Raw genomic sequence first — 25,900 nt, 5'->3', positions numbered from 1 at the left:
ACTTAATAGTACAGTTTTAATGTCTTCACTACTCCAGGAGAAAATAGCACTACTCTTCTCTAAGACTTGATGTGAAGTCACTTTAGCTATGCCCATTTCCATCTTTCAAATATCTTCATAGAAGAGGAGGAGTCGCACTTATAAACCTCAGCTAATTTCTTCAGTGTAACAAAGTGGAAACACAGAGTTAAAAAATGCCATTAACCTCCATGTGTCAAATGAGAGTTAAGGAAAACAAAGTTATTTGGGGTTTTGGGGGGTTTGTTTTTTTACCTTTGGGATGACTGTTCTGCAGTAAAACATGACTTTCAGGTATGTCTGAGCTCCTAAACTGTTTGTCTGTTAAAGCCTGAAAAATGTTTAATTAGTCTCCATTTATTTAAGCACACAGCAGGTATCTGACCAAACCAAAATAGTAGGAGAGGGACCAACATGCTTTGCAATTGTGTTTCTCTTGATAAGCCCATAGCCTTAATTCTCTTTCTCAAAAGCTCTGTACAGAATACTGCCACATCTTTTAAATTTAAACACAGTAGGAAATTAAGAACATGAAAGTGAGGACCAATGACAGAAACAAAGGTATTCAGGGCATGAATACCAATTTCAGTGGCATCTACTAATCAATTGGTACATAGGTTTCGAGTACCCTACCACACTCCTACTGTCTTTACCACTGAAACAGCGGGCCATTAGATGCCTCAGCTGTACCAAGTCATCAATGCAAATGGTTAGCTTGCCATCACTGTTTTGTATTGCTAAACTTTTCATCTCCAAAATAGCCCTCCAATGGTATGACAATGACTATTAGCTGTAAGATGAAGGATCAAGTACAAATTAACATTTTCAATAAATGTACAAATCATTTATTTAAAAGTCAAAACTCAGAGGTACAAACAAAATATTTAAGAAACAATAAATCCAGAAATGTCAACACTTATAGAAAATATACGAACTGTACCAATTTAACCACCCACCATTTTTCACAGAAAATAGTGAGAAGTAGAAAGATACATCAATGCCTAATTGTTGGGTTTTGGTTTTGTTTTTTTTTTCAAATTCTAGTTTAGAGGTAGAATATTACTGTGAAAGCCTCAACAAAATTTAGTTCAGTAGAATTATGCTACAAGTTAATTTGGCCCATATACTTATAAATGTAATGAAGCCAGAAAAGAAGTTTGTTATTGAGAGCTTTTATACAATAAAATTTGGCATGGCACTTTCCAAGAGATAAAGCACCTTTCTTGATAAATACTGTTTTATGCTTTTGCAAGAAAAGGATCCTGTGTTTTTTTGCATTGCTGACATAAAGAAAGCATTTAAAAATAGACAGAAAGTCCCAACTGTTTAGCAGACATATAGAAAGCAAGTGTCTTTCAGTAACTTGTCCTAGAAAGCCAAACTGGGGGGAAAAAAAACCCAAACAGTAACTAGGAAAGAAAACTTTTTAAAAGACTTCATGTGTATTTGATGCTTACTTATTTGGGTGGCACAGTCCTCGGGGGGGGGGGGGGGGGGGGGGGGGAGGAGTTAATACAACAGAAAAAAAGTCTCTTTTCCAGTAGCTAAAAGCAGGGGAACTGACCAGTTCTTATTGTCGTACAGTCAGTCTCCACTAAATGCTACATTTCTATCCTCTCAGGAAAAAGTGTATCTGTATGAGACACACTGTAACTTCAAGTCCAGTAAAAAGTACCCAGGTAGTCTCAAAGGAATTTATCTTCCATTTTTGTTCATCAAACAACCTACTACAAGTAGAAATTAAGATTAGCGTTCTTCAGACAATATATACAAATTCATAAAAAACAGAAACAATTTGCAAGCTCAATGACATACAACATTATTCAGAAAAAGAACCAAACTTGGTTTTTATATACAGATAGACTGGCTGCTAAGTGCATTATTTAATTTGCTGCATGCAAATAGTAGAATCTATGGTAGTTTAAGGAACTTAACTATAAACAAATGGTTAAGCTTCTGCAATTTAGTTTAACAAAGACTTTCTCAAGTATTTGCTGAAAGATATCTGTGTTTTAGAAGCAACAAAATAAAATTTGCTGTCTTAATGCCTTCTCGCTTTGTGGCAATAAGAACACTTCTGGAGGTGTAAATACGATAAAATCCCAATTTAGACAGCCAGTTCACAAGGACTCAACTTAAGCATGACCCTGCTTCTTTTAAGGAAGTGAAAGCAGAGTGAGGCCAATGTTCAGCACGTTTTAAAAATTCCATCCTTGCAACACATCCTTTTTTACGAAATAGCACCACACAGGAATAGTCACCACAAAAAAACCCACATTAGAGTTGCTGCTTTCACTCAGCAGCTAAATCTGCCATTCATTTAAATTACAGCTTTAGGTACTAAAGAGTTGTGACCATTAGGTCAGTTCATAGAAGGTGGCAGAAAGAGAAGTGTACTTACTTTCATTAATGAGGCATTGCCTTGTGGTTTTCTTTTATAAAGAAGTTATCTAACAGAGAGAAATCAACGCAATCCAAGTATCTTAAAAAACCCCTTGAAATATAAAATATGAACAGGACTGCTTTCAGGATATTCTCCCTTTCGAAATACCATCTAGAACAGTGTCTATCAAATATTACACACAGTAGAAAAATTACATTCTTGAGTACATGAAAGATTGAAGCATGTAAACTATAGAAACAACTGGAAAAAAATTGAAGTGGTAACACCAACTCTTTTCTGATTGCTATCACAGACCAAACCTGAAAACACAGATAAATGCATTCCCACCTTCCCCCTTGTACCCTATCTTCAGAAAAGGAGGAAAAGGATGATTTCTGCCAGAGACTGGCTGAAAGAGGTTTGCATGTGCCAACCATCTCATTTGGGGCAAAACTAGCTGTGTGGCATAGTTTAAATAGTTAGTCTGAGCTATATTTAACTGATTTTGCTAAAGCAAATTAAAGAAGCACTTAAACTGTACTCACGGCAGAGCTGACAACATTGCCTGACAAATAACCATTAGTAATCTCTTCCATCAACACTGGAGGATCAGTCCAGGATAAAATACAACAGGCAAGCTTTTCCTTCTGCAAAGTACATTCTTCTGGTGAATATGAAGCCTTGCAAAAGGAAAATGCTGTAAGACATAAAATATTAATACAGGAAAATTTCAGACATGGATTTTCATATATTAGGCTTTCAGATTCCTTTATGAAATTCCCATCATCTCCGAAGGGAGCTGTGCATCCCTATCTGGGGAAAACAATATTACATACCTAGATTAAGAAAACTTACACAAAGAAGAGTAAATGTTAAGCCATATATTAAACTACGGTATTTCCATATCATGATTCTTTGAAAGCTCAAAACAGACTGAAAGAAACCATTTTAAAATATGCATCCAGTTTGATTTGTTATTTTTCCACTCTATCTCCCATTATGTCTTTCTCTGTATGTATTTTAATAGTCAGGATGAAAATATTTTGTGTATATACAAACTAATTACATTTAACCCTGTAAAAACTAATCCAAAACTTCACCATTCTTTATGATTTCTGTATATTTAGGCAACTCATCTTCTACACATGCAAGATACTTTTCAGAACATCAGAAAAAAAGTCTTTCATATTTCTCAGCTTCCTCAAAAGAGTAAGTTAAAGCTGATTATGTGTCAGTACACACTTTGCTGTACCTTCATGAAATCACTCTTGGATATACAAGTTTAAAAAAGCCAACAATTAACCTAGGCATTAGTTAAAATAAGTCATCTTGTGTTTCTGTTTGCAAGCCCTAATAACAGGGGAAATGTCAAGAAACACCTAGGGTTTCCATGAAAAAGTTTCACCAGGTTTTCCCCCTTTGACACCTCCAAAATTAAAGTTGTTTCTCCTCTAATTCTGCAGTAAAAGTGACAGTAATAGAAAATAGCAAAATATATATGATCCCTCGGTGTCTTCAGTAAGTACGTTAATACAGCACCCTGCCACAAAAGAGAACTTATTGTTTTATTACACCTAACCACTGCCTCCAGAGTGTACAGTCCAACAACTGTTTCACAGACAGAAATAATTTCTCTCTCAAACCTCAAAGAAAGTCTCTTTAAAGGTTTACACAAGATCTTTTTTTATAACAGATTGACCGTCAAATCCTATGAACTGCAGAGATCTCCAAGCATGGCAGATTTAAATCCAAGTTGAGAACCTTCAGATGACAAGGGTATGATCACGTAGACTACACATTTCTTTGCACAGTTAATTAGATGCTGTGATACATTAATACGCCTGTACCACTTTCAATACCCAAGCACACTCATGCTCTAAGATCTAATTATGAATATGGTTATGCTACAAACATGCTGTAAGTAGACTGAGTTAGAAAGATAGCACATTAAGAATCTACCGCCTCCATTGTTTTTTGGTTTGGTTTTGGTTTTTTTTTTTAAAACACTGTCATGTATGCAAGGCACAGTCAAATGTCAGCTTGACTGCAATGACGGCACTTTGGAGAAGTTAGTGCCCTAGAACTTATTCTTTTGGGGGGTGGGGAAAAAGAGATGATGGCTACTCTTTACACAGAGGCAAGCTTTATTCTTCCAAGGTGAACTTCACCACTGGGCAGATGTCTGGTACAAGGCCAATACACCATTTATGTCCTAAATAAAGGCTATTTTGAGGCCTCAAGCGGATACTGGCCTCATGCCAAACTCCTGAGTAGTGGTAAATTTCAGCTCAGAACCTAAAAGTAGACAAGCAACCAAAGCGTTTACAAAATTTAAATTATTTTACATGGTAATAGGGCCATAAGAGTCACTTTAAAACAGTACTAGTTGATTTTAATGACACCATAGCACCAGAAGTTAACCTATGGCTACACAGAATTATAATATGCATGTGTCTTTATATTTGAGAAATTAATATTAGCAAACTAGTGAAACACTGGCCTTCCAGTACACATTGCAAAATGCAGTATTAGCAAACTGAACTGACCCCTAGAAGTCACAACATCAACTTTTATTTTACTAGTGTCCATCACAAATCACATGGCAAAACAGATTTCCCTTGCCACTTTTGCAGTACACTAAGATACCTGATCTTTTTCCATTAAAAAAACCAGTATGGCGACGGCTAGGCAAGATAGAAACCCTACTGCTTACCCAGTGTTTAAGTGGAAAGCATAGCCTAGGTAAATTAGCACATTTGCCAACAGGGAAGAAATACAGCTTTTTATCCACATCTAATTAGAATGTCAAATACTAGGCATACAGAGAAAAAAATAAAAATAAACAAAAAACCCAACAGAGATGTCAAGAAATAGTTTTAAGTCATGGCATTTGCTTTTAATATTTATACCTGTAGATAGAAGTAGTTGTGATCCATCAAACGCACTAATGTCTTGAAAGCCATGCAGATCCAAATCCCAAAATGACATTACCATCCTTTTGGAGGCAAAACACACGTCACCAAGTTTGCTGCTGAAGAATTTCACATGCCCTTTTGAAATTCTTATTTAGTAAAGGCTGCTACTGGTTACACTTTGAGTCTTACCTGAGAAAGCAGGGAAATTCAACCCCAGGGCAAACAAAGGTCAAAGTTTGTTTGAAGCTCCCTAAGGTCTGAATCCTGTAAGTCCTTGTTTCAGTGTGTATATAAATGACCTAATTCCTAGCCAGTAGCTTCAAGTAAATGACAAAAAGAAGTTACTGACTTGGACACTGGTTTCATGGAATGCAGCTTTGAAACACTAACCAAACTACTCTTGTTAAAGTCAAAAGAAGTCCGAAAGGCAACTACTTTCATCTTTCTCATTAGGTTGTATCCATACACGCACACGCTGCCTATATTGACCCCGTTTCTTCCCATATTGTTTCCTTCTCTTTGCAAAGTAAGAACTCAATCCTGCTTTTTAGAAAAAAATTCAAAGACTTACTAACACATTCACCACAGTGAATTTACAGCAAACATGCTCCCCAACAACATGCCCAATCTTCAGAATTAATTTAATGGAAGCCAGGTATTAGGATATCGGTTTTATGTTTGAAAATAAAGTGCATAATGACTGTCACTGAGAATTTTGCTGATTTCAAATTAGCATAGTTAGTGTCAGTTCTCAGCAACATCAATAAAATAATAATGAAAACAATAATTGGTAACATGAGTCAAAGTCTAAAACAGCACACATGAAAAATCAGTTTTATACAAATGGAAAAAAGAAAGAGAAAGGAAAGTGAAATGGAATCCCTAGGCCTTTGTGAAACTGAGCCTACTATACAGCTATCCCAACATGCAGCATCTGAAATGAAGAATCGCAGTCCGTTTGCTTCCCTTCTACCATTCCTGAATTCAGTTTGCAGCTTTCTGGTGCCTGACTGATTTCACTGCGGGCAGGGGAAGATGTATCTTGAGGGAGGTCTACAGAGACAGCGTCAAATGAAGAATCTTGGCTTTCTGCTGAAACAGCGATCGGCGGCCAGCTACCGTCTGTTTCATCATTGCAATGTGTTCCTTCATCAGCCTCTTCCAGCTGCTGAACAGATTCCAAATACTGCTGTATTAGTCCGTTGTCCTGCTCATTACTCTCTTTACTTTGCCCACATTCCCCACAGCCATCCTCTACATCTGAGGAATATGATGAAACAGAATGGCCACATTGTTTGACAGTTTCCATTGAAAGAGAGCTCTCAGTCCCTTCTGTTAAACTCTTTTCAGAGCTACAAAAGTCACTGGCATGAGTCTGATCAGCCATGGAAGAATGAAAACCAGAATCTGGGAACTGCAACAAAGACTTTTCCTGAAGAACATCACTAGCTGGAACTAACCAAGCAGAACTAACAGCTGGTGGGGTTTCTTGCTCAAGCGCGGATGATCGAGTAGATGGCTCGGATGGACAGAAAGTACCAGCTGAAGGGATCCCAGGTTGCCAAGTGGCACCTACATTTTGTGTCACTGAAAGCTGCCATTGTTGAAGGGATTTAACCTGTAAAGTATAGAGAGGATTTCATTATGAAATGCAATTAAGAAAGTACTTTGGTTTCTAGAGTATTTCTTGCAACAAAAATTTAGTATAAAACTTAAGACCAAGTGAACTAACAAAAGGTTTGCTATACCTTTAGGGAAAATATGTTCTTCCCACTGTTAAATAATGGGTTTTAAACCTAGATGCCCAACACTGACAGAGCACACAAGCCTCCCAGTTCAAATACCTGAAGAAAAAGGAACCTGCTCTTGAAAATAGAAAGGATACGGAACCTTTATCTTACGCTTCAGAAAACAATCGGTCTTATGTTTTTGAAGAATACCTTATTAGAAGATGTATTAATAAAACTTTTCTGCTTTAGAAATGAGTTGCTCACAAGCAACACTGCGAGATGCTCAGGGCAAATGAAATGGTGTCAAGCTGTCACATCATGTTTCGCACTTCTGCTATATTTATTTAGCTTCCCTTGCATTTTGCCCTCCTTCTCTCATCAGCCCATAATTTAGCCTTTGGTAACAAAACCAGTGTTATTGTGCTAATACTTCTGAATGTTACTTTCCACCAGAATACCAGCATAGCAAACTAGATGGCAATCAGATTCTAATAAGCCACCTAAATCATCATTGGAAAAAGTGAACCATATTGACTACCTCTTCAGGATCTACAGTATGAAATAATGCCTTTCACATTCATATGTAAGCAGAAAAATAAGAGAATTAAAACTATTTACCTGGTTCCAAAGAAATCTGACAGCTTCCTCCTGTACAAGCCTCTGAATCTTATCTTCCTCTCTTTCTTTTCTTAGTCTGCAAGAACACACATCCAAATTTATGCAGCTTAAATAAGGAACATTTGGGTAACAAGATCAACAAGAATACATAAAAATGCCTATTTATATAGCAGCACTCTTGAAAGATACAACAGAGCCTAATGTTAAGACATTACTGCAGTCTGGCTTGCGATCAATATCCAGCTGCTGACTTCAAGTTTCTTTTTCAGAGTTACATTAAAGATTCTTCTTCCTTTTGCTGCAGCACATTTATTGACTTGCTAATACTTTAAGTGTCTTTTTGTAAGCTGAACCTGAGCTCTTCATTTTAAGTAGATGTGCTTCTTTTTCCTGCACACACACACAAAAAAAAAGCAAACCCCAAAATAGTGCTTCTTCATTTCAAATTATGCTCTCCCCGCTGATATCACTTGGATGCGGGCAAGATGTGTAAGAATTGAGAATTTCTAGGGGTTCACTGAGGGCTCAACTTGATTCACAGAACTTTTGTCACTTGTGATAGTGACAGAAAAGAGCCTGTCAGACCACCAGTTCCCAGGCTGATCCTGAAAGGTATTAACTAACTCTGCAATCTATATCTTACAAATTGAGAGACTTTGATAATGATCTCCCCCAAAACGTGGATTCATAGGATCAAAAACCCAGAATCAAGCACAGAACTGCATTTTAAAATTGTATCATGCAAGACAGAGAGAGAATCCTTCTTTTCATCAATAAATCAATAACAGAGGAATGACTCTCAATACAGACGCTTCATTTTCAGACTCTGTAACTGCTAGGAGACAAGCGAAAAAAAAATATCACACTTAGCAATTTCTATTTTGGTTATGCAGTGAAACATGCAAGTCCTGCTAATAAAGGAACAGAAAAATTTATTCTAATCCAACCCACTCATAGAAGGCACTTTGAGAACATGAACAGCGATGTGCATAACTGTGCTTATCTTAAAGGAAGCAATCCTCTACTGTAATCACAGTTTTCTATTACCGATGCTAGGTTCTACAGTGAGTAGTTATATCAAGACCCAGTTATATCTAGTTATATTCATTCAGATTTTAAAATAGGCAGCATGACCTGAACTTACTTTTCTATTTCATCAGTTAAGCAAATTATATGCTCCTGCATTCTGTTTAGCCGAATTTCATACCGCACTTCCTTGGCTCTGGGATGGTAGTTCCTCGTATAAAATCCTCTCCAGCAGGCTTGAAGCTTGGTAGCTGCTTTAGTCATTCTTTGTAGTTCACCTGCGCCTTGATCAGCAACAGCTAATGCATCAGAACTTTCTCCTGCCCTCTGGTCAAGACAGAGAGTTGTAACTCCCGATTCAGCACCTACTGAGGTGCTGGGGTGACTATGCAGAACTTGGTCGTCAGAAGATGCTGAAGAGTTGCTATTATTAGCCATCAGGCTCGCTGTTACTGGATCAGAGGTCAACAGCATATCCTCTTGAGATTCCATGCTTCCCACTCTTCTGCTGGAGTGCTCTCCTGTAATACATGAAGCTTCTTGCTTGTTAGCTGTTTCTCTGCTATTAATATCGCTTACACATTCAATCACTGTATCATCATCTTCTAGGCCCAAATTGATTCCATGTAGCTTCAGGTCTGAAGTAGGAGACACTGGAGACAATCCTGAAGCAACTGGCATGAAAGTAGACTCTGAGGATAAAAGGCTGCTGTTTAGTTTGTCTTCATCTGTCTGTATATCTTCAAGGTATAGCTCCTTGCGAAAACTTCTTTCAAGAAGAAAAGTGTTCTTTACTGCATAGGAATGATCATCGTTTGTACTTGGTCCAACCCAAGAATTCTTCTGGATGATAGGTTCTAGACAGGCAGAAAGCCATATTCAAAAGTGTCATAATATTTCAGTAACGTATCTTCTTTTATTTCACAATTTGGTTTAGATAGTTAGAACCTGGGTGTGTAAGAAGATCTAAAATGCCAGTAATGATAAGCATTACTTCTATATAACAATAAGAACAATAACTACTCATCACAGTAACATCCACAAACTTGGCAAATACTGGGTACAGTAAATTGCACAAACTGCCCCTTCTTGGAGAAGTTACACTTTTATCAGATAACTCTTCAGTTTGTTGGACTGTGCTTTTCACCTAACAATCTTACTAGCATTTCAAGACATGAACAAGCATGGAATGTATTTCTAGAAAACAAAGTATAACTTCAGTTGTAAATCTCAAAAAACAAAACAAAATAAATCAATAGAATAAAATAATAACAGAGCTTTGTTCTGAAATTCTCTCCACAAAGATAACATGTTAAAAAAAATATATACTTATTTCCACAGGGTAGATCACAGGTGCAGATTAGCTTCTTACCACTTTCAAGAACTATCTGCGGTGGCTGGGCTGGACTGCTGTGTTCATAAGTAACTGGCAGCATTTTGTTGGGAGTAGAAGATGTAGGTGGTCCTTCGTTTTGGTTTTGATGCATCAACTGCCTCTGGTGGAGCCTAAGCACAAAGTTCAACAGATTTTATATTTCTTTTAAGCTTTTTTGGTACAGAAGGCATCTAAAAGAAACTATAAACTACTTTCAAGTAATCAAAGTGATCAAACCATTCTAAAACAAGAGCCTAGTTCTGCAGACCCCTACACCTACAAGACACTAACAGGACTACTCACAAAGTAGGGGATTGCACAGACTGCTCCTGTTCCCCTTCCTCCTGCCTCTTTTTCTTCATTACATGTACATGTATAAAAAAAAAAAAAGAAAAGGAAAAAATCCAACATGCAATTCTGCCTATAGACTGAAAACCATGAAGAATTTCTACACACAAAGAAGGACTGCAGATGTCTTAAGTGTCTGCTGCAGGATACATTATGTTTGTATGCACAGAGGAGTTTGAGGAATGGAGGGAGTGTCTTTTATACTTGAAAATGACTGAATCAAGGAAAAGGTATCCGTGTTACTAAAGGGACAAAATCCTAATACAAATCAACAAACATTGTCACAAATGTAAAATCATCCTTTACAAACTGAGAAAACACACAGGTTGTTTCAGCCCAGCTAAATTCAAAGATCATCAAGTAGACATCAGAAAGTCAAACTGCCTTAAAAATCATCTATATATGTGCGTGTGTGTATATATATGGGTGGGGTCTTTTTTTTGGTGAGGTTTTGTTTTGTTTGTTGGTTCGGGTTTGTTTTTTTTTTTTAATTTTTAAAGAGTTATGTTTTGCAAGCCAACTTCCTGAATTTTCCCCAGAAACATCACGTGAATGTCAGAGCACTTAGCTGGAAATTCCAATGTCAATATGCTTTTATTGTACCTTCTCCTCTGAAATGGCCCTAACATTTCTGTAATTTCCTCCTGCAGATCAACCTACACTGACAAAGTATACAGTAGCTCCTTCCAGATGCTCCCAGGTTTCCATCCCTTTTGATGAGATGCCGTCCTTCTGCTTACCACAAGGCTTTTGTTGCCCAACTTTCTACCCACACTATGCCACTAACATAGCCTGTTCCTTTGAGCTGAGTCTTCTGCTCTGATCTTTCTGCAAAAAAAGTTTGTCAGTAAGTCCTGGGGAACAGGAATACCTGTATTGTAACGTTTTCTGGCTTTTAATCCCAATTAGTTCAGCTTTTCATGGGAGGAAAGTGCACCACAGTAACTCTCCTGATCTATTTGCATAGAACTTAGCAAACCGGCTACCCCTGGCAGAACCAGCAGGCTCTACAGAGGCCTCTGCTGACAGACCCAAGGTGCCAGATACAGAGATCACCAAGTGCATCACTGGGAACAGTGTACCTCAAAGGACAACCTTAACTTTAAAGCCAAGAAAGGACACGCTAACAACAAAAAAAGTGGCTAATTCACTGTACCACAGTGGCTAATTCAGTGTACCACAATATTCTTCATTTACAATTAGAACAAAAGTTAATCTAAGCTCCTTTTTGAGGTTTTCCTCACTTTCTCTGTGGCAAAAAAATCTCAGTGGGTAGTTTATTTTAATCACAATCCTAACACAAATCACCTTCAATGTCCTACAGAGCATAGACTGAAAAATACAGAAAATTTGCACCTAGGTGGCCCAGCAAGCAGGAAAACACTCCTGCTGCTGTTTTGCCTCTCGTTCCCCTCTAGAACACATCCTGTACCTCCACGACTCTTCCTATCTCCAGCACTCACTGTTGCTTAGCAATACTTAAAAGGAAACGTTATTATATCTAACACATAAGACAATATATCATTATGTTCTCAATCACATTCTCTAACAACAGAGAAACAAGAAGTTCTCACCTTTGCTTACTCAGTATTTTTTCTAGTTTGGCATCCTCTTCAGTCTGGAGACCGTATGTAGATATAAGAGGACAAACAGTAGCCAAGTACTGGACCAGCTGAACATGCTGCCCAGGTCGATACGATCTTCCTTTACCTTGACTGTAGAGCCATTCTGCTTTCAAACTGTTAGGAAGGGGGAAAATGGTCACCATTAATGCATGGCATAAACCCCCTAATTCTCCTTCGATTACTGTTGTTCTAATGGGTACCTAAGAGTTAATCTATAAATCTAATCAAAACTTGGAACATGAGCAGTGCCCAGAGGAACTGGGCATTTCATTACCAGGATAATGAATAAAGTATTCTGTCACATAAGCATCAATGAAACAAAAAAACCTCTGACCAACACTGTGCAGTCTCTGCTTTATCTGCATGTAGTCTTTGACCACTGAAAACACATTTGTGTCAATGAAATTATCAGCAAAGTTTTCACAGAAACAGAAAAGTTCACACAAACATGCAGAATAGCCATAGGGAGCTAATCTTGCTGAAAGTATTCAACAATGGAAATCTGTTTTTAAATGAAATTATCTTCAACCTGAGAATATTTAATATAATGTGTGTATATATAATAATACAGTTAATAGAGAAAAACCCATTCGTCATGAAAAAAAAATATCTAGAATTCTTACAGGCAACTTTTTGGGAAAGTCATAATATGTTGTGATGAAATGAAAACAGGATTGGTTTACCTTTAACCAAAAAGGCAGCTTTTTATTTTAGTAACAGGGAAAAAAAGGCATTAATGTCCTGGAATATGTTAACATATTGGACTAGAATGCGTTTATACTGGATAATATTTATGCTTGGACTGCTCTGATATAAAGTACTTTAAGAAGACATCTCTACTGTCATACAGATATCATAGTGATATAATGACCACAATGATACAAGTGATTTGACCAAAATAATATTTGACTAATTGATACAAAAAAATGCCAGATCTAGAAATGCACATGCAAGTCAAGCCCTTTATAAAAGGGCACGTTTGAGCTTTCCCAAAGACAATAGCTTTAATATCTGCCGATTGTCTCATTCTGCAAAGTCAAACGGGCTGTAAGCTTGGAAGGGATAACAGACGATTGATAAATTGCTACCACAGTCTTGCTTTGTAGAAGTGCTACTGTGAGTTGAGTAACAAAACAGAAACTTAACTTTATACTTCTACTTAAATAAACTTGTGATCTTACATAATAATTCCAGTGTAGCAGATGAAAAATTTAGCAAAAGTAACACTGTTAATTGGCCTCTATCTCATATGGCCATTAGCAAGACAAAGAGAATTTCAGATCATTAACACTTTTCCATTTTTTTATTATATAAAAATGCAATTTCAGCTTAGCCAAACTTTATTTAATAATTTCAGAGATTTAATACTATTATGTCACCTCTCCTTCTGAGAAATCACATATCCGTCAAGAACTTTAAGGTTCAGACACCAGCTGACAATATATGGCCTGTAGTCAAAGCCAGGGATGGAAGGTGTGGCCATCACACAAGGATTGTTCATAATGGACAACTGTTCCAATTGACAAAGAGAGGCCAGGAAAGAAACCTCGAGAAAACAAGATATATTTGTTAACTGAACAGAACCCATTAAATGCTTACAGAATGTACCACATTTCTCCTAGTTACAGATAGACATCTCACACAAATAATTACAAGTACAATGAAAATCACATTCGTTTTTTGAACATGAGCATCTGCAAAAGATCTATCAACAGCTGCCATTTTCCCATTAATTCTCCTGTAAGAACTACAGCCCTTAGAAAGTATTACCTTCTCTTGAAATCTGGGAATGAGGCTTTACGTACAGAAAAGTATGGTATTTCTAAGATTCCAGTTCACTACAACAAGCTTTGAGATTTTGACCAAAAAAAAAAAGAAAAAGGCAAGCCAAAAAGCTGGAGAAACACTGTCCTGCTTTGAAGAAAAATGTATTACCAAAATAAGATTTTCCTTCCAACATGGAAGTCAAACAGATAGTTTTGGCTGCTACTTATACTAAAAAAAAAAAAAAAACCCAAAACAAAACCACACCAAAAATAGAGACAAAAGTCACAGGTAGAATATTTATTTCTTTCATATATCATTTGAGAAATAGATAAAATAAGATACGGGCCCAAAAGCGTTTAGTTACAAGAAGCACAATTCAAACCTCTGTTCTAAACACAGCAGCTGCAGAAGCCCTCTGCAGCAGCTAATCAGCTCAGCTTTCAACCTTCAATCATGAAAAGCTCTCTATGAATTTTAGTCCTTAAAGTATACTTCTGACATCCTTGAATAATATAAAAACATAAAATAAAAAAGGCAAAGTTTCCTTCAAGGACAAATTGTAAAAGGTATCACCTAGCATGTGCAACTAATGCAAGTATAGGTATAACATATAAACTATTAAAAGTTACTTCTATCAACATGGGTTGTTTTAAAGAAGAGAGCCCATTTTCAGTCACATCCTCAAAAGAATTATCCCATTAGCTGCTTTCAGTCTACCTAAAGACAAGGTGATGTATCTTCTATATCTTACCTCATTTAAGTCTCTGATTTCATTTTCTGCCAAAGAAAAAACAGTCAGATTCTGAGGTAGGCAAACAGGGGCAGTGCGAAGTGAAGTTATAATATTTCCATGTAGCAAGAGAGTCTATAAAATAAAAATAGAGTGATGAAATGTACGTTTGATCAAAACCCTCATATTTTTTGTTCAGGCAATACCTGCACAATATACACAAAAGAACTACAATTGAGGCTTTCTGATATCATCAAAATTATTTTTGTTTATTGCAGAAGGGAAAACTAATTTTTATATTTTAGAGCAAAATCTTTGCATTTTAAAATGCAGAACTGTAGTCATGGTTAGAAAAAACATATTTAGAAACATTCTTTTCTCTGCAGTGTTCATGCTGAAAGAGTTAACACTATATTTTGTTTTGATTCATGACATGAGACAAGAGAATCAAGAGCTATGAACAAGATCTCACCATGTTATCTTTATCAAACTCATTAGAATGGTTATGGAAAAATCACTGCCTCAGTTCCTACAACTTGAAAACAAGGAAAAGAATTCTTACATGTTTTCCTCCAGAAATTATAGTGATTAATTAAAATACTTTAAGAGCTAGTGTATGAATAATGAATGCTTTAAAAGGCAGCAATTTTCAAAGCAAATTTCTTTATGCAAAGAATGTAACAAAACCAGAGATAAAATAGCATCTACCTTCAGCGACGTAAGCTTGGAGAGATCGCCTAATTGAGCTATGTTATTGTCTGACAAATCAAGATGCTGAAGAGATAGACAGGAATTGATTTGTTCAATGGCCTACAAAAATAAAGAAGTCAATTACTCACAGTAACTCTTCCTTAGTCATTAAATAAAACTAGGTATCAATGATTATAAATTGTTTTGAAAGCTAAAAAACACTGGATAAGTAACCCAAAACAAAGCCCATGTTTTTACACAGTTTCATTTTAAAGATGATAATTCTTTTCCTATTTTGGGGACTATTTCCCAATTGTTGTTACATTTTGATATCAAACCTTTTATTTTTTTCCTAGAAAATTCTTGTCCAGAAGAATTGCCCTCTTCTATTTCACAAACCAGTAGATGCAAAACTTCAGCATTTGTTCCAATCAAAACCAGAAACATATTCAGATTTCTTTGCAGCATTTTCCAAATTTCTACAACACTAGATTCCGGAAATTTTATGAAGACTAAATGCTTTACCTTAAGGTTATTTCCTGCCAAGTTCAGCCATTCCAGGTGCACCAAATCCTTCAGCCCTTCCACATAACCAATACTATTATGAGGCAAGTTTAGCACCCGGAGCTTAGTCAGTTTTGCTACACCCATCATTCGCACCAAACGATTGTTGGCTACAGAGAGCTGCAGATTGACATACAAAAGAAACAGTTTTAACTATTACACTGTACAGACATAATAGGCTTTTATTTTTAGTGGTTAAAAATCTAATCCAACAGGAACTTCTTCAATCTACATATTCCATTTCCAAGCAAATAACACAGACACAAAAAACTGCAAGAGCCAGGAAATAAGTTACTGATCAAAGAAAGTAGTCTTCACAACTCACTCTGCAAACTTAAGAGGAAATCCTCCTAGCAACAGCTAAATAAAGGATAATGAATGAGGAATCGTGTCATATGAAAGTAAGATTTTAAAATCAGAATTGCCAAATCATTGTGCAAATTGTTGCACCATTCCTGGTGTAAAAATCATACTTACTATCAATATGGCAGAGGACAAAATATATTTCACAATTCTCAGAAAGGTCCAATGCTAACAGGCCCATAAGTCACAAGCTTTTTAAAGGATAAATCCTGATTAGACATACACATTAATAACATGACTACCAAGCTGGCAGACTGGTGAAGGTTTGTTGTAGAAACAAGTTCTTCTGCCACAGTTTAGCCTGTCTCTAGAAGCTATTTGGTGACTTCAAGTCTATCTGGAGGCACTTTCAGCAGTAATTAACATGGACTTGTACAGCTTTGTCCTGGAGGCATTAATACTCTGATTTTTGCAAGCACCATGCATAGGCTTAACATTGTTATCACTAATACCCTCATGAACTTAAATGGACTGCTGCTAGTATTAAAATTAAGGATAAGCACTAGCACCATCAGGGCCTCCATGAATTGATATGTTAACAAGACTACATAGATCCCTCCCACTTAACTTTTTTTTTATCTGCTATTTCTATTTTAAGCTAATCCACATGGCTTTCTTTTTTTTGTTCTTGTAAATTAAGGCTACTAATCCGCTTCCTCTGTGAAGAGTTCTGAAACCCAAATGGAGACTAGAGTCCCGTATGTAAGTCTGCATGTTTACAATCACACAGAGGAAAGGTAAAACAAAGTTAATTTTAAGGTTACAAAGCTCAAGAATTCAAAAGCTATCAAGTATCAAAATTTGGCTTACCAGTGACTTTTCTAAGTGTTCTTATGATCTCCCCTTCCTCCATTAGAATTTATTTAGTTAATTTTTAGTTACCTAGGTAACCAGCAAAACAGCCTCTCCCACTGTCAGCTGTAGAGCTACACTGAAAACAAAGCCTTCTATTTTAGTTAGCCATTGCTTATCTTCCTGTGAAGACAGTAAGTGCTAACTTACTTCAATAACATACTATGGCCTTAAAGCAGAAGTATTTTAACTGGCATCACAGTACCATTATTTCATAGCAAATTCAAGTCAGGTAACACTGACCTGCATCAGATTCCTGCATTTCTCCAAGTGTTCCAATTTAATTATCTGGTTTTTGTCCAGTATCAGAGTGTGAGTATCAGCATCACAGGGTAAGGTCGGACCCAGTTTTTGCAATCCTTGACCTGACCAGTTCACTACCAAACCTTAGAAGAAAAAGGAGAAGAAAAAAAGGGAAAAAAAAGTCCCAAGTCAACAATTTCTATATGAGAACATATACTGAAAAAGCAAAGCAAGATAAACACATTTGTTTTATAATGCATGCAGCTAATTTGCAAATACAAATTAACTTTCTTTTCCATGCAAAACTGAAGCACATTGCTTCAGACCAAACACATTAGAGTAACTGATCCAGTTACTGGAAGATAAGGATTCCAGACCCCATCCTATAAAGAATTCTGGTAGAATTCTGGTAAAGTCAGTAACAGAGCCTCTGAAGTGGGCAGCAGGGCAAAATATCAGTAGCTAAATTTAAAGGTGTGATCCTCAAAACCCCAAATTTCAAAAGCCCCTAAATTTTTAAATTCTTCAAAGATTTCAAGTTTTGAGCAGCTTGACAACTACCTATGTGTAGGCACTCTATCTAAATTCCTGCGTGTAGACAAACCCAGAACATGCCTAGCACACATCTGTAGAATCACACTCTATACACTCACAGCAACCATACCTGTCACTAAAAAACAATTTAAAGAGGGGAGGAGTCTGGAAAAAGGATAAGCAACATCCTTCCTTGTGTGGGAAACCTGATGATGCAAACCTACAAACTTTACCTTCCTGTAGAGCTCCATCAAACACCTTACTACAGTACTTGAAGATTAGGGCACTTAACTCGCAAATGTGAAATACCCATGTGATTAGTCCTCAGTCAGAGGAAAATAAACAGCCTTATCATGAACAAGTCTTCAAAAAGCTAGACCGTTGAATAAAAGCCTGCAGTTTTCTTCCTTTTTCCCTCTCTGTTTTTCAAAGGAAAAATATTATTAGCGTACACTTTTTTTTTTTTTAAAAGTGCACTCCAGGTGCAAACTTGAAGCAGCGGTTTCAGCCTGTGAAACCAAAACTGACACCTCTCTGTTGTCAGCAGTTGGATGCTTAAATTTCAGAGAAGAAACAAACTTAAGATTCAACCCTCCCTTCAAAACTTCCTCAGATATTTTAAGACATACTCCCTTTTAGCAGTTTGGCCACTGCAAAACCTAATCTTAAGTATTTAACTGTCTTAACTTATTGGGTAGGGCATGTGTCTAATTCAGAGCCAAAGATTCCACTCCAGGACTTCACTGGCCAAATCCCCGAGTACATCTTGCCTTGGGATTTTGGTGCTGGTGTCCCCAAACTGTATTGACAGGCTAAGTGTCCCATACTCCAACAAAGTACCTAGTGAAAAGTCAGAACAAAGAACCCATTCATATTGCCATACTATAGTACTGCTGACATTTGGGCAGGAGCAAATTGTAAATAGCCTAGCATATCATTTAATTAATAGAACACACAACTAAAATGTTTCATGCAAAAACTGTTATTATATAAAGTTTAAAGGAAAACACTTGCCATCTACAGGGAACTTGAATCATTGGGTACTCACTGTGACACCTGCTAATAATAATGTTCAGACATTAAGCCTCTGCTGTGTGTTTTACATACATACACCATTCTAGTGTTTCCTCTTCTCTTACTATCTGCTCAGTAAATAATGCTGCCTTTTTCAGCTGCATGTTCCAGGAGAGTATTCTTACCCCAACATGCACTATGTATTAATATTCTTAGAGTTTGCAGGTTTTTAGGCTGTAGTTATGCTAAGGATGGAGACAAACATTTTTTGTGTACCATGTTGTCAACAAGACAATATGCTTTTCTAAGAAGCATCTCTGATGTCACTTACTACATTTCCATTGCTTCTCAAATCCACAGCCACCTGAAGAGCTCTGAAGAGTGGCAATGCAGAGCCAGCAGTACCAGAAATTGTCAAACTCCTGTCTTTGCATGTTCAGGGAAAAGATACTGCATGTTTCTCACTTAAGTAACCACCTCTGCAACCACTTGGTTACTTTAACTAAACAGAGAAATTTTGCATCGGCCCATTTATGCAAGGGCTTGTTACAGCCCACACTGACCAAGGAGGGAGGCTAGGACCCACAGTACAGAATTACAAAAGTAATCCTTTTATGCATGCACATGAGGCGTCTCATTCAAACTGAGGCACCTGGAATGTGGTTTTACACACGGTTCTTATACTTTTCAAGCATTCAGGTACAACGTGATTTGCTACTTAAAACACACACACACACTACCATTTACAAAGAAACTATATTTCTATGGCATCATCATCCACCTGCTTCTCTATGGGCCTAGACATCCCTGGAGTCAGTCTTGATACTTATCTACAATTCCAGAAAATGGGATGGTTTCACAGCGGTGTTAGAGAAACTAGGATGCTGACGCTACCTTGGTTATCTGGGGCTATCCTTTATCCTTTGTGGGCAGCTTTAAGATTCAGTGAAGCAAATGTCCCTATTTCAAGGGGGTCTGTCCTTCTCCTCCTTGTGATGAGCTGGGGTACTTTAGTTTTCTTGCTTAAGCATGACTATTCAGTATACAGCGTGAACTATATATATGTATCTTAACAAAGTTAATATGATTTCATACTATAAAGACTCATTGGTGTAATACTTTGGGAATGAGATTTTCCTAACAGGCTCTCAGTACCCAGGAAAATGTTTCAGAATTGCTGATTACTCGTTTGGCAGCTATGTACGTTATTAGACCTCAGAAGCTCACAATTTTTGCTCAGGCCTCTGCTCACTCACTGGGCCCTTAAGCCTTCAAAGCCAGACTTGCATTATTATAACGCACCATCCTTTTGGACGGAGGCAGGAAGCAAGAAAGTGCACCCTCAGAGGGGGCCCTGCCTTCCAAGACCTCTCTGCCCTCCACTGTTGGAAAAAAGAGGCCTTACTTCAACTCCTGCCCTACCTTCTACAAGGCAGTGGGCAAATCCTTCCTTAGGGCCTCGGGCCTCAGCAGGATGGACAACCCCTCTCCGCGCCCCCTTCCTCCCTCCCATGCCCAGAGCCAAACCCGCTGCTGGGCGGCGACCCCCGCTCCTCAGGGCAGGCTGCCCCAGAGCGGGAAGCCGCATCGACAACGCTCTCCTCGCCCCCTGTTATCCTGACAGCTTCCACCCCCGCTTGGGGACCCCAGGTGCCGGCCGCAGGCGAGGAGGAGAGCACAGAGTGCGAAGAGGGGAGCAGCCAAGCCGCCCCCGAGCCCTCAAAAGGAGGGGGCGCGACCCTGCGCCCCCCCCCCCCCACCGCCGCAGCGCCCCCTCAGCCGAGCACCCCCGCGCCCCACTCAAGGGCCGCACGGGCTTTCGGGACTTGTAGTCCGAACCCCGCAGGCGCGGGAAGAACACAGCTGGCCGGGTACTACAGCCCCCACAGTGCACTGCGCGCCCTCGCCTCTCACCGGCACTCAGCGGAAACCCAAACAAACCCCCGCCGGCGCAACGCCCAGCCGGCCCCCAACACCTGCAACCCGGCCGCGCAGCCCCTGGTAGGCTCGTGGCCTTCGGTGCTCCCCTTACCCCCTCCAGCCGGCGAGACGGCCTCGGTCCTAGCCGCAACCCCCGTCGCCGCCATGCTTCCCGCTTGCCGTCGCCACCAGGCAACCAAGCGCCGAACGCCGATTGGCTGCCTTGCTCCGCTACGGGAAAATTGTGTCTTTTATTCCCGATAGGAAGGAAAGTCCCACATATGGTACCGCCCGGTAGGATGTTAACCGAATAGTGAAAAACGCGGCCGGCGTGAGCGCTCCCACAGGGACCCCGCAGACCCTTCCACCCGGGGAGCTGCTGTGCTGTGCTCCCCTCCCCGCCTCGATCCCCTCCCGTCAGGCACAGCGCGGGAGGAGCCGTCCCGGCATGCTGCGCGCGGCGCACAGAACGCCGTTTCCCGTCATCCTCTCTTCCTCTTCACCCCGGCCGCCGCCCGCTTCGGAGCTGCCGCCATCATGAAGTAAGAGCCTTGGGGGCTCCCCGCCGCTTCATCCGGGGCCATCCGCTGTGGGGATGCCGCCGGAGGGCCGCGCCTTCCTCCTTCGCTAACGCGCTCTCTTCCCTAATTCTTCTCTCTCGCGCAGGGTCGAGCTGTGCAGCTTCAGCGGGTACAAGATCTACCCGGGCCATGGGCGCCGCTACGCCCGCACCGACGGCAAGGTGAGGCCGGGGAGGCCAGGGCGAGTTCAACGGGGCGGGGGCAGCCGCGGTGCTGAGCGGCAGGGACGAGCAGGAGGGGGCCTTGCAGAAGGGAGGGGGCGGTAGGCCTGAGAGAGAGGCTGGCGCGGCGCTGGGGGGAGCGAAGGCCTCGCACTGGAGGCGCGGAGGGGAACTCGGTGTTGCCCGGGGTCTCCGGTGGCGTTGCGGTAGTGTCTGCCTGAACAGTTCCTATTGAGCGGTATGGGAATAGCATCGCGGTGCTTCCGTCGGTGTGCAGATGTCGCGACTACCGTCAGACCCGGTCCCCGGGAGAACTGTGCTTGCGCTGTAGCTTTGGGATTTTGAGTCGGGTTTTAGGTTGTAATTTGGGAAGGGTGTCATAAAGCATCTGGTCTAAAGTACCAAAGTTGTGTAGAAAATACTATTTAGACATACTGTATCTAATGCTTGGATTTGCTCAAGCAAACATCTGGATTTGCAAATAATTTGTGTATGGATCATTGGGATAAAATAGGGAGGGGAGCCTTTTCAGGCTGTCATATCTCAAACAGGTAGGACTGTCAGAAATACACTATTGCTGTCTACAAAAAGTGGGTTTGGGTTTTGGATATCCCAGTACAGTAGTCTTCCTGTACAGAATCTCCTGTGAAATAATAGCAAAGTAAATGGACTGACTGAATCCTCGGTTGCTCTCCTGGGAATTTGTTTATACTTCAAATGTAATTGTATGGCTCTTAATAAATCAGCCTGCTAATTCTGCCTGTTATTCTAGGCAAGAAGGTTAGCGTAACTATACAAGAAGGAGTTGGGTGGAATATTGGTGTGTTCCTTATGCCAATTTTTGACTCACGCTTACAGGAAGCACGTAGTTACTTGAAAAGTACGGTGCTAGATATGGCTGTTCATGCTGCACCTAGAATGCAGTGCAGCAGTGGATGCAAGTGGTACTTTGAGCTTTCCTCAGTAAAAATAAGCTGCTTAGTTGTATTATGAAAACAAAAACTGTAACAGTAGGCTTTATTGTGAGAGAACTAAAGTAGGCCTGGAAAATTTCTTATAATGGAATGCCTTGCAAGACATCAGTTTAATTGATGGAACAAAATTCCAAACTTTAAATTTTATAAATTATGTTCTAAGATTTTGGGTTGTCAGAGCTGTGTAAAGAAATACAAAAGCATCACTGTTGAAAAACACTGAATCAAATAATTACTTGGTATGTTAATGTAAACTGTAATAATGCCTTTCATAGAAACAAAGCTTACACAAAATAATTTACCTTCCCAGGTTTTTCAGTTCTTGAATGCAAAATGTGAGTCTGCATTCCTTTCCAAGAGAAACCCCCGTCAAATCAACTGGACTGTTCTGTATAGGCGCAAACACAAGAAAGGGCAGTCAGTAAGTATATACCAAATAACACTGCTCTGAAGTTTTCCATCAAAAGATAAAGTCTGTTAGAATAGAGGTGACTTCAGTATGCTGGTGCTTAACAGAAGCATGACCCATGTAACCAGGATGATGACTGGCCAATGTTGCTTTATGTCTGAAAGCTAACCAGTTCAGCAAAAGCATTGCGTTTGTATTATATCACTTCTTTGAGGGTTCACTCAGAATCACAGTAGGTTCAGTTGATTTCAATGCTTGTGTGAATAGCATATGTTTTAAAAAACTAGTTTTACAGACAGTGGGTAATGCTCTTTAATATATAGACTTTCTAAAAGTTTAGACTTGTGAACTTCCTGAATGATGACAGCATAGAGAGCTGAAAATATAGTGGGTCATAGTTCCAAACAGATGATTTGGGCGTTAAAGGGTGGGGGAACTTTTAATATACCCTTCTTGAAAACTTTGAGGTGTAACTTAGTAGGTCTTTCCTATGTAGTTGTCATTGCATGAAAAAGATAATAAGGAATATAGCATGAGGTATTTTCAGTGCTCTTGCTTAAACTTAAAGAGCAAAAGAACATTTAGAAAGGCTTACAGATCTGTTATAAGTCAATGTTTTTACCAGTTTGGAGAAGGAAAGTTGATGCTCAATGGCTTACACTGCTGCCCAGCACCATGATCCAGCTTGAAACAGCTGGGAAGTGTCTTTCTTTCAGAATGTTCCATCAAAGCAGACTTTATCCCTCCCTCATTTTTTTTCTGGGAGTTACAGAAGGCTGAACTTCTGACATTCTTACAAAATTTTTTTTTATGCTTTGCAAAGGAGAATACATTGTTCTTTTTTAGCTATTCATCTGCTTTGGCAAATCAGGAAATCAGGTACCTCCAAAGTGAGGAGCAAAATTCTACTTCTACATACAGTTCTATAATAGCTTCAATCTTAATAGCAGCCTGTTTCTATAATTGTCTTTAGCCTTTTATTTAATGTCTTGTGATACTAATTGTCTCCATCTCCTGCCATTTTAGGAAGAGATACAAAAGAAGCGCACGCGTCGTGCTGTTAAGTTTCAGAGAGCTATCACTGGCGCATCTTTAGCTGAGATTATGGCTAAACGAAATCAGAAGCCCGAAGTACGAAAGGCGCAGAGGGAACAAGCTATTAGGTGAGAAATCAGAGATAAAACGGAGCTATCCTAGGCTTTTCAAAGTTTAATAATGCTTTTCATACACGAGCTTAAATTCTAGATGAGCTCTGTGTTTTATAAGCTTTTTTGTTGGTGCTTTGTTTTTTTTAATCAGTATATTTGGAGGTAATACTGAGTAATCTGAGCAAGAGATAGTAGCAGCAGAGAAGGGTCTCTTCTTGCCCTCTCCCTTTGTGAAAATTCCATTTTTGTCGCACACAGTTTTGCTGTCTCTGTCGTAGTCTCTCTAGAAGGTACTGAATGCAGAGGATAAACCTGAAATACATTCCTTTCTTGATCTTAGGGAGCTCTTACAGTGCCAAGACAAAGAAACAGTGAATGGCAGACACAAATAACTGTTCCTCTTTTTCTGTGAATTAACAGGGCTGCAAAAGAAGCCAAGAAGGCTAAGCAGGCAACCAAGAAAACGGCTGTTTCTGCTGCAAAGGTAAGCTGCAATAGGTGGACAAAAATCATGAAATGGAATATACAGTGTTGCAAGACAACATTCTATTGCAGCGCTTAATTGGAAATTCCCATTTGTGTTTGGAAGAAGCATTTGCTTATCTATTTTGATCTAGAAGCACCTTGACCAAACTTTAGTACAAAAGCTAAACGCACCCAAACAGCTGAATAGAATGAACCTTTTTTTACAGAAGAAATAAGTATTACAGTAAACAACTTTCTGGCCTTATGTCAGAGACTCTTAATCACTAAAAACTTGTCTGGATGTGACATCTTCACTATCTAGGAACTTGGTAACAATGTACTGATGAATGCTAGCATCTATTTAATTATTACTTATGAATTAATCCCATCTGTTGGTGTCATACATGCTGTAGGCTTACAGTGGTATGTGTGTAAGAATCTATTAACATGATTCTAATCTGATAGATTGTAATTCTAATCTAATTGATTTAAATTGCCCAATTTCTGTCAAGAATCTTAAATACATAGACACTTTCAGGACTGCAGATAAATTGCTTCTCTTTGCTCATACTTTATTATTTCTCCACAGGCTCCTACAAAAGCAGCACCTAAGCAGAAGATTGTGAAACCAGTGAAGGTTTCTGCTCCCCGTGTTGGTGGAAAGCGCTAACTTTCAAAACTGTTAGTCATGCTGAATAAACATCTGACTAATATCCATAACTTGTGCCATATTCTCTTCAACTGTTGGGAGATATACTGAAGAGAGTTAATCTATGAAATAACCATGTCTGGTTTTGCAGACTGATAAACATCATCTTGCCATGAAACATTTGGTTTCTTAGATAATCTGCTGTATTAGCACACATTTCCTAAGTCTTTAAGGAATGACCCAGGTGGCAGGGAAGATGGAGCTGATGTTTGAGAAGCTGTTCTTTCCTGAAGGACAAAACAGCACACAAGTACAAGTTTATTCTGCATTTATGTCAGGTGGCATAAAAAGAGGCTTCTAAGTTCAGAGATGCAAATTAAAGGGGTGCGTGAAGCAGTACCCTCTAAGACACTTAAAAAGGATGATGCACTACTTGTGTTGTGGAATGCACTGTTGGAGAGGATAAAAGGTTGAAAAAAGGGAACGGATGGCTTCATGTATCGCATGGCTGTTACACGCAAAGGTTCAATGCAGCTCCTGGGTCAGGAAGTAACAAAACCATGGATTGCTGGAAGCTGTTGTCAGGAAAAGGATGGCTGTAAAGGTCCTGCCTTGCACTCATTCAGTAAGCTAAATGGATTTCTTGACCCACTATGGCCATTCTTCTGCAATTACGATCCAGTTAGCAGCACTTGCAATGCTGGTAACAAGTTGAATGAGCCTCAAATGCAGCTGATGGTATACAATTACTTCAAGCCCATTTAGGTTCCTATTTAACTTCCGGAATGCAGATAGGGG

General features: G+C 39.2%; 2 protein-coding genes across 3 annotated transcripts; one reads left to right on the top strand and one right to left on the bottom strand.

Annotated features, from left to right (window-relative positions):
* Positions 1–876: 876 nt before the first annotated feature.
* CEP97 (centrosomal protein 97) lies at positions 877–21,009 on the bottom strand. 2 transcript variants are annotated; one of them, XM_054812640.1, is made up of 11 exons: positions 20,828–21,009; positions 17,248–17,390; positions 15,751–15,909; positions 15,244–15,345; positions 14,557–14,670; positions 13,418–13,584; positions 11,988–12,152; positions 10,063–10,196; positions 8,809–9,547; positions 7,665–7,740; positions 877–6,934 (listed from the first exon to the last, which is right to left on the bottom strand). In XM_054812640.1, the coding sequence occupies exons 1-11, from the start codon at positions 20,880–20,882 to the stop codon at positions 6,224–6,226; spliced, it is 2,565 nt and encodes an 854-aa protein (XP_054668615.1). In that variant the 5' UTR covers positions 20,883–21,009; the 3' UTR covers positions 877–6,223. The 2 variants fall into 2 exon arrangements, with proteins under 2 accessions (XP_054668615.1, XP_054668614.1); XM_054812639.1 differs by lacking the exon at positions 20,828–21,009 and adding an exon at positions 19,127–19,719.
* Positions 21,010–21,027: 18 nt separating this feature from the next.
* Positions 21,028–25,173, top strand: RPL24 (ribosomal protein L24). The gene is made up of 6 exons (XM_054812642.1): positions 21,028–21,257; positions 21,382–21,457; positions 22,742–22,852; positions 23,867–24,003; positions 24,409–24,472; positions 25,043–25,173. The coding sequence occupies exons 1-6, from the start codon at positions 21,253–21,255 to the stop codon at positions 25,121–25,123; spliced, it is 474 nt and encodes a 157-aa protein (XP_054668617.1). The 5' UTR covers positions 21,028–21,252; the 3' UTR covers positions 25,124–25,173.
* Positions 25,174–25,900: the final 727 nt, after the last annotated feature.

The sequence above is a fragment of the Grus americana genome, chromosome 1, assembly GCF_028858705.1.
Source record: "Grus americana isolate bGruAme1 chromosome 1, bGruAme1.mat, whole genome shotgun sequence".
Taxonomy (NCBI): domain Eukaryota; kingdom Metazoa; phylum Chordata; class Aves; order Gruiformes; family Gruidae; genus Grus; species Grus americana.
The sequence above is the reverse complement of the archived record's forward strand: the minus strand, read 5'-3'. Positions and strand labels throughout refer to the sequence as shown.